The sequence below is a fragment of the Mus caroli genome, chromosome 4 (assembly GCF_900094665.2).
Source record: "Mus caroli chromosome 4, CAROLI_EIJ_v1.1, whole genome shotgun sequence".
Classification (NCBI taxonomy): domain Eukaryota; kingdom Metazoa; phylum Chordata; class Mammalia; order Rodentia; family Muridae; genus Mus; species Mus caroli.
In genome coordinates this window covers 121,939,594-121,948,168 of record NC_034573.1, presented here as the reverse complement: position 1 = coordinate 121,948,168, position 8,575 = coordinate 121,939,594, and the positions used below count along the sequence as shown (strand labels likewise).

The following is an 8,575-nucleotide window of genomic DNA, read 5'->3' as shown; positions in this document are numbered from 1 at the left end:
CTTTGTAGACCAGGCTGGCCTCGAACTCAGAAATCCACCTGCCTCTGCCTCCCGAGTGCTGGGATTAAAGGCGTGCGCCACCACGCCCGGCTTTTTCCTGAGTTTTTGCAACTGTCAAAAAAAAGGGGGTGGGGGGAGGAAAGAATCTCCCAAGATCCTTGAGAATTGAAGGTTGAAGAAATGGCTTAGCGGTTAAGAGCACTGACTGTTAGGGGCCCTGAGTTCAGTTTTGAGCACCCACATGACAGTTTACAGCTCTCTGAGATCCAATGCAAAACATCCATATACGTAAATTACATAAAAAACCCTTAAAAAAAAGATTTATTTATTTTATATGAGTACACTGTCACTCCCCTCAGACACACCAGAAGAGGGCATCAGATCCCATTACAGATGGTTGTGAACCATCATGTGGTTGTTGGGAATTGAACTCAGGACCTCTGGAAGAGCAGTTTTCTTAACCACTGAGCCATCTCCAGCCCAACAAATCTTTTTTTAAAAAAAGGATTTAGAAGCCGGCCATGGTGGTGCACGCCTTTAATCCCAGCACTCGGGAGGTAAAGGCAGGTGAATTTCTGAATTCAAGGCCAGCCTGGTCTACAGAGTGAGTTCCAGGACAGCCAGGACTATACAGAGAAACCCTGTCTCGAAAAATCAAAAAATCAAAAATAAAAAAAAAAAAATAGAAAAGGATTTGGGTGGGGGGGAAGGGCCTGACAAGGTGGACAGCTGAGCAGGAAAGGCCTTCATCTTAAGAGCCTGGGTTTTGCAGACTGCCTAGGGTTCTGTTTGTTCCTTAGTCACTTGGACCAATCACTTAAAACGCTCTGTTCTGTGTCCCCATCTGTATAGCAAGGATGGGATAGGGAGTGTGCAGGACAATAGGTGTGGACCCTCCCAGAGCACCTGCACAATCCTTGGTCAAAGGAAATGTCCTCTTACTCCTTGTTCTGTTTCATGTTAGGAGCCGGGTAAAGCCAGTGGAGTACAGCCAGATGTACAGTTACAGCTACAACCAGTATTACCAGCAGTACCAGAACTACTATGCCCAGTGGGGCTATGACCAGAACACAGGCAGCTACAGCTACAGCTACCCCCAGTATGGCTACACCCAGAGCACCATGCAGGTAACCATGGTTGGCAACCCTCGGGTCTCACCGTGCCTCCAGGGACCATCATTCCACACAGAAATATGTTCATGGGCGTGAGCCTTGAGAACGTGGGGAGGGCTGGGGAGACCCAGTTCCACTTGTCCAAAGCCAGCCAAGATTTTCTCAAGTTCCTCACCATCCTATCCTCTCTTTACAGACATATGAAGAGGTTGGGGATGATGCTCTGGAAGGTAAGAGTCCCTGCATGCCCCTGCCAGCTGTCACAGGGACATAGCCCTCAGCTGGATGCTAAGGGACACCCAAGGATGTATGTGCTTGCTTTTTGTTGTTTTTCAAGACAGAGATTCTCCATGTGGCCCTGGCTCTTCTGGAACTCTGATCCACCTCCCTCTGCTCCCAGAGAGTGCTTGTAATGGGAGTAGACACACCCACCATTGCAGCCATCTGCTGAGATAGGAGATGAGTGACTGTCCCAGGAGCCCATTATTTCCAAGTGTTGCTCTCTGCCCACCCAGTGTCTCTGTAGCAGAAACACTGTTACTTTGTATTTGTTGTTTATTTTGTGTGCTTTGGTGTTTTGCCTGCATGTATGCCTGTATGAGGGTCAGGGACCTTCTGGAACTTGAGTTACTTACGCAGTTGTGAGCCACTGTGGGTACTAGGAATTGAACTCAGGACCTCTGGAAGAGCAGCCAGTGCTTTTAACCACTGAGTCATCTCTCCAGCCCCTACTTTTTTACCAGTTGTAAGGTTTATTTTGTGTCTTTATAGTCTTCTATTTTTCAGATTGCTTTTTCTTTTAGTACTGGACATAGAACTTAAGGCCCCCTATTATGCTAGGGAAGTTCTGACACTGAGCTACATCCCACTATACATTTTTGAAATGACATCTTTTTTGATTAGCATTTGGGAGGCTGGCATAAGCATCCAGGCCAGCCTGTGCAGTGAGTTCCAGGGGAACATATAGTTCTCAAGGAAAAATCAATGGGCTTCAAAATTTAGAGAAAAAAACAAACACTGAAATACACTAGGAATCACCCTAACCCCACAGCCTTTGTTTTGGTTTGAATATTGGGGTGACTTTCACTGTAGCTACAGACGATCTTGAACTCCTGCTTCCTCCTGCTTCCTCCTCCAAGTGCTGGATTACAGGAGGCCTGGGCCACCACATTCGGCCACAAGTTTCCCTAAAACACAGCTAATAAGCTTTAAAATGAGATAAAATGATGACTTTGAGTTCAAGTTGGATTACACACTGAGACTTTGTATCAAAAGAGAGACCAGGTGTGGTAGGCAGTACAAGCCTTTAAACACACTGCCTGCCAAGCTAAGACAGGGAGGGGTATCTCTGAGTCTGAGGCCAGCCTGGTCTGTCTACACAGTGCCAGAAAATCGAGGTGGAAAGCAACTCAGTGTGGTGTGGTCGTACCAGGCTTTAGACCCAGCATTGGCGAGCAGACAGGGCCACACAGTAGGACTCCCGAGAGACACTGCACTGAGGACTTCTCTTTGTAAAACTCAGCATGGTAGAGCACCTCAGAACCCTCCAGGCTGATGTAGGATTGAGTTTAAGATTCACCTGGCTGGGCAGTGGTGGCACACGCCTTTAATCTCAGCACTTGGGGGGGTGGGGGGGATGACATGACACAGGCGGATTTCTGAGTTTGAGGCCACCCTGGTCTACAGAGTTAGTTCCAGGACAGCAAGGGCTATACAGAGAAACCCTTTCTCGAAAAACAAAAAAACAAAATTCACCAGGACTACAGACCCTGTCTCAAAACCCAAAGGTCTGGTAATTAAACTCATGATTCATCTGCCTCCACCCACGGAATAGTTATATGGGTGCCACTATACCTTGAAAATTTGTGATCTGAGAGGACTAGGTCCCCCGTTTCAGGTGGCACTTTATATTCATTAGCTTAAATGTTTCCCAAGCCCATATTTCATTTTTTTTAGGTTTTTATTTATGAATACACTGTAGCTCACTTCAAACACACCAGAAGAGAGCATCAGATTCAATTACAGATGGTTGTGAGCCACCATGTGGTTTCTGGGATTTGAACTCAGGACCTCTAGAAGAGCAGTCAGTTCTCTTAACTCCATCTCTCCAGACAGGCATGGCTTTGAATATTGGAGGGACAGTAGCTGCCATGCTCCAAATCTCAATGTTCCTCTTGCTCAGACACCGACCTAGGAAGCCTGAACCCTCCTTGAAACTGGTCTTAGCTTACCTAACCTTGTCATTTTCCTGCAGACCCAGCACCACAGCTGGATGTGACTGAAGCCAACAAGGAGTTCATGGAGCAGAGCGAGGAACTGTATGATGCTCTGATGGACTGTCACTGGCAGCCCCTGGACACTGTGTCCTCAGAGATCCCAGCTATGATGTAAGCAGGACATGAAGACAGAGGCCTAGAGCAATGACCCATTTTCTATTGTGAAGCTTCTATCTTTTTGGATGTGATTTATAATGTTTTAATAAATTACTGTTTCCTGAGCCAGGCGTGGTGGCGCACGCCTTTAATCCCAGCACTCGGGAGGCAGAGGCAGGTGGATTTCTGAGTTCGAGGCCAGCCTGGTCTATAAAGTGAGTTCCAGGACAGCCAGGGCTATACAGAGAAACCCTGTCTCGAAAAACCAAAAAAAAAAAAATTTTTCCTTGAAGTGGGCTACTTCAACTGTATTGGAAGCCATGGTGGGCAGTGGGGGCACAAGCCTTTAATCCCAGCACTTGGGAGGCAGGCGGATTTCAAAGGGCTGGAGAGATAGCTTAGCAAGCAGAGTTAAGCCTGGTCTCCAGGACTACACAGAGAAAGCCTTAGAAAACCAAAGAGAAAAGCCATAGTTAATAGTTATTCTATAAGCAGATGGGTCACATGACATTTAAAAGTACCCTAGCAGTTCTGGCTCAGCAACTAGTGGCTTTAATTAGGAATGATGACCATAGGTTAACAGGCCTTAGCTTCCCATGCCTGCCTGATCCTGGTGTGCTCATCAAAAAAAAAAAAAAAAACCTCCAAACCCCATTAATACCTATTGGTTGGCTGGCCAATGGTAGAACGTGACAGTCCTAGAACTCACAATGCAGACCAAGCTGCCACTTAAAATTCAATTACAGAGAGGATACTTTCCAAAAGTCTTTATTGAACCAACTGCATGTTAATTTACAGATTATTCCACTTTTCCAAAATGAGGTTTCTCAATGTAGGCCAGGCTGGCCTTAATCTGTCTGCAGCTCTGATTCCAATGGCTGCCTGGCTATGTACTAGCCAAAAATGTCGGCTAGCTTCCGGATCCTCTTGTAGATTTTTTCTGAAAAGGAAGTGCAAGTCTATGTTAGTTCCACCTTCAGACTCAACCCCCAACTCAGGCTTTCCTAAGAACTGGTCTCAGTCCCATATCCGCATTTCTCATCCATAGATGTCCACTGATAATGGGTTTCATCATGGACCAGTGTCTGATTGTACTCATGCAATGTTCTTCAATGGACAAATACTAACCAACCAGCATGGCAAGCATGCCCCAGGTGTGAACAGCTAACTAGTTCAGTACACAGGCCAGACATAAATTATGGAGGTGGCTTATAGCTGGCTAGCCACTGTGCAAACCTGAATTTCTGCTATACTACTTAGGAAAAGGGTTAACAATCCTTAAACTTACCCAGCAAGTGTAGACCAAATCATGTATAATGGCTGCTTCACAGGTTACATGGCCCTTAAAAAAAAAAAAAAAAAACCATGGAAGTAAGCCAGTATTCAGAAACACTGACCAGTTCTTAAGTTTTCCCACTTCACAAAGCCCAGGCATATATGTCTGAGTCTGGCCTGCTGCTCTACAGCAGACTGCATCGCTGTGAGGCCAGCTTCAGGGTATTCTTCCTCCTTAACGACCACCAAGACCAGTGTCAAGATCCGATGGGAAAGGGAAACCGGAGGGTCAGGCTGTCTTAGCCAGCAAAGTTACCTTGGTGTTAGGAGCCTGACAGGCTGTCTTCTCAGACTCTTCCAAGAAATAAGCTCAAGTGTGACCTGCAGAAGAAATATTTGTTGTGAATACCACAGAACAATAGCCTCACAGGTAGACAGCACTCAACTCCAGGCCTGATATACATATATAGGAAAGATGAGTGGCAGCTGCAGGCACTGTGCTGACCTGGGCTGTCAAAGTCTCTCCATTACTCTGGCATGCAGTTGGAGAACCCATGGCTACAGGCAGCCACAGCCCTTGGAAACATGCCTCAGGTCTCCCCAGGTAATCCAACTAAAGGGACCTTACCAGGCCCTTCTGCTGTGTCCTCGTCTGTTATCTTCTGGTCTCCCTCCTCACAATCTTCATCTCAACAGCTAAGATGAATGGCAACAGAATTAGCCACAATAATCTTGTTCCATATTCCCAGTCCTTACCTTATATGGACTGTGACAGTGACCAAGGCCTTGTTATTTACCAATAGATGATCAATACAAGCCTGAATTGTAAATCAGATTGAGCTCACTCACCTGTCTCCCTCCTATCCCCTCCCCACCCCCCAATAATAATAGCCTCGGGCAGCTACATCAGTTCATTTTGAATAATAAAGATCCCTACATACTCCAGAGAAACAGTAAGGTGTAGCTGTCATTTTCCACAATGTTGCAGATCAGTTACAGTCAACAGAACTGCGACCGTCAAGGAAAATTATTTCTCTGGGCCACTTTTTGACCACAGCAGCTACGTAGAAGCTGCTGCAGCTTCGATAAGGGCCACAGACAGCGATAGCAATTGCTGGACCTCAAACCCACAAGTCACCTGTCTCACCACCGTCTACTGCCTGAAAAGGCAATCCTGTGGGCTCCAATGGCTCCTAGTTTAATACGTGCAGCTTTAGACATTGGGCCAGGTTCCTGCTTATAACCCAAAGCAGTCTCAAATTAATGACCCTACCGCCTACAAACACTTTTTAAGGCGCTGTAGACATCAGGGTAAGCTGTATAAAATGGCGGCTTTTTGCAATCAGAAAGCGTTTCTCGCCGAGGTTGTAGAAGCCTCGCCCAACTCTGCAGGGGCGATTATCCTGACTTTTTTTTTTTAAAAAGCTTTAATACTATGGTTGACATAGGGATCGCCTAGCACGTGGTAGGACCCAAATTCCACCCAACATTGGAGGAGCGAGATTGATCACAGAAAGGTCGCCCGGAGGCAATGGTCACAGGCTTTCCAGTTGGCGTCATCTTAATAAGGTTACTGCACCCCAAGCACGTAATCCACTCAAGGCACAAATGCTCTTACCAGATCCCGTCACCCCCAAGCCTACAACACTCACTGGTCAAAAGGCGCGAGTCGCTGAGTTATCACTGCGCATGCGGCCATCACCCGTGCTTCCATGGACGAGACGGAAAAATCCGGTTCCCTGGTGGCAGGCTCCATATCTCACGAAACATCCGGAGATGCGGACCGAGGGCAGTGAGCTGGTGGGCAGGGAAGATGGGGAGCGGGCAACGTTGGATAGAAGTACAAGGCGCCATACCGAATGCAGAGAAGTGGCACAGATGAAGCGAGAAAGGACGGAGAACGGCCTGCACGAGGCTTATATACTCTCGCGCCCTCCACTGAGTCTGCGTCATCCACCTGACGACGCACGGCGCCTCTGGGAAATGTAGTTCTTAGCACAGCCCGGTTCCTGCTCCTGGTCTGGCCCTGATAGTGGCTTCGACCCAGGCCAGAGTGCTCAACTCAAATCTTTGACCAATTGCCATCCCTATGGATTAACTTCCCGGGCGACTTTGAATTAACACTGATCTTAGAAAGGGTTTTCCACATTTGGATGAGCTTAATAAAGATATTTTGCAAATTAAAAAAAAAAAGAAAAAAGAATGGAGTTTTCGCTCGAAGCATCCCGGAATGGCCTAGGATGCTGGCAGATCTTCTTAAAGGAGGACCCTCAAAAGCCAGGCGTGGTGGGGTACGCATTTAATCCCAGCACTCTGGAGGCAGAGGCAGGCGGATTTCTAGGTTCGAGGCCAGCCTGGTCTACAAAGTGAGGTCCAGCCAGCCAGGACTGTACAGAGAAACCCTGTCTTGAAACCACCACCACCACCACCACCCCTCCCCCCCCCCCGAAAAAAAAAATAAGGGGCCCCAGGGGGATTTTAGGGCCCCTTTCAAAAAAAAAAAAAAAAAAAAAAAAGGAAAAAAACAGAAAAGGAAAAAACCCTAGATGCCAAGGATCAATTACCTACTCTGTTGTGTGACAAATTTGTAAATTTTGTTCTTTTTTCTTTTCTTTTTAAAGATTTATTTATTTATTTTATGTATATGAGTACACTGAAGAGGGCATTATGTCCAATTACAGGTGGTTATGAACCACCATGTGGTTGCTGGGAATTGAACTCAGGACCTGTGTAAGAGCAGTCAGTGCTCTTAACCACTGAGCCATCTCTCCAGTCCACCTTTTTTTTTTTTTTTTCCTATTTTATTTTCTTTGATAGGGGAATATAGTTTATTTGGCTTATAATTCCAGATTGCAGTCTTTCATGACAGGAAAGTCATGGGGGGAGGGGGGGCTAGCTGGTTGTACCACGTCTACAGTATAAAGTGGAGAGGTGACATTTTCTTTTTTTTTTCTTTTTTTTGGTTTTTCGAGACAGGGTTTCTCTATATAGCCCTGGCTGTCCTGGAACTCACTCTGTAGACCAGGCTGGACTCAAACTCAGAAATTCGCCTGCCTCTGCCTCCCGAGTTCTGGGATTAAAGGCATGCACCACCACACCCAGGGACGTTTCCTTTGTTTTGTTTTTTGTTTTTATTTTACACAGTATTTCACAAGTTTGTCCAGGCAGACCTCAGCCTCTCAAGTAGCTAGAATTACAAGCATCCTGCCAGGTCCAGTTTCTTTCCTTCCCCAATGTTAGGGAGGATGTCATTGGACTTACCACATGCTGCTCCCAAGCTATTCCCCTTAGCTCCTACATACACCTGAAAAAATAGGTTTCCAGGCGGGAGAGATGGCTCAACAGTTAAGAGCACTGACTGCTCTTACACAGGTCCTGAGTTCAGTTCCCAGGAACCACATGGTGGTTCACAACCATCTGCAATGTGTCTGAAGACAACTACAATGTATTCGTAAAATAAATAAATAAATAAATAAATAAATCTTTTAAAAAAGGAAAGAAAGAAAGAAAGAAAGAAAGAAAGAAAGAAAGAAAGGAAGGAAGGAAGGAAAGAAGGAAGGAGAAAAAATAGGTTTCAGGCTGGAGAGGTGTCTTAGAGGTTAAAAGCATTTGCTGCACAAACATGAAGACCACAATTTGGATCCTACCACCCCTTCTCCCCTCCCCCAGCAAGCCGGGAGTGGTAGTTTAGGGAGCTTGTTTTTTGAGACAGGGTTTCACTATACAGACTAGGCTGGCCTTGACCTGCTTCCTCCTCCTGAGTGCTTGGATTAAAGACCTGCACTATACCGCCTTGCCTTGCCTTTTTTTTTTTTT

The 8,575-nt window shown here is 46.2% G+C and overlaps 1 protein-coding gene, 1 long non-coding RNA gene and 4 other non-coding genes across 9 annotated transcripts in view; 1 reads left to right on the top strand and 5 right to left on the bottom strand.

Moving 5' to 3' along the window:
• Positions 1–3,609, top strand: part of Trnau1ap (tRNA selenocysteine 1 associated protein 1) — an 18,175-nt gene extending 14,566 nt beyond the window's left edge. For both annotated transcript variants that reach the window (XM_021160488.2, XM_021160490.2), the window contains 3 exons: positions 965–1,127; positions 1,309–1,342; positions 3,367–3,609. In XM_021160488.2, coding sequence (XP_021016147.1) covers positions 965–1,127; positions 1,309–1,342; positions 3,367–3,503 — 334 coding nt within the window. In that variant the 3' untranslated portion in view covers positions 3,504–3,609. The remainder of the gene's footprint in view (positions 1–964; positions 1,128–1,308; positions 1,343–3,366) is intronic.
• A 627-nt stretch (positions 3,610–4,236) lies between these two features.
• Positions 4,237–6,680, bottom strand: LOC110293024. 3 transcript variants are annotated; one of them, XR_002377771.2, is made up of 5 exons: positions 6,378–6,680; positions 5,388–5,455; positions 5,076–5,140; positions 4,773–4,826; positions 4,237–4,424 (listed from the first exon to the last, which is right to left on the bottom strand). It is a non-coding gene; the product is annotated as an uncharacterized LOC110293024 (long non-coding RNA). The 3 variants fall into 3 exon arrangements; XR_002377770.2 differs by having other exon boundaries at positions 6,412–6,680; XR_003836406.1 differs by having other exon boundaries at positions 5,388–6,680.
• On the bottom strand, positions 4,494–4,567 carry LOC115031043. Its single transcript, XR_003836621.1, has one exon. It is a non-coding gene; the product is annotated as a small nucleolar RNA SNORD99 (small nucleolar RNA).
• Positions 4,920–5,049, bottom strand: LOC115030971. Its single transcript, XR_003836565.1, has one exon. It is a non-coding gene; the product is annotated as a small nucleolar RNA SNORA61 (small nucleolar RNA).
• LOC115030969 lies at positions 5,222–5,350 on the bottom strand. The gene has a single exon (XR_003836563.1). It is a non-coding gene; the product is annotated as a small nucleolar RNA SNORA44 (small nucleolar RNA).
• Positions 5,722–5,856, bottom strand: LOC115030961. The gene has a single exon (XR_003836555.1). It is a non-coding gene; the product is annotated as a small nucleolar RNA SNORA16B/SNORA16A family (small nucleolar RNA).
• Positions 6,681–8,575: the final 1,895 nt, after the last annotated feature.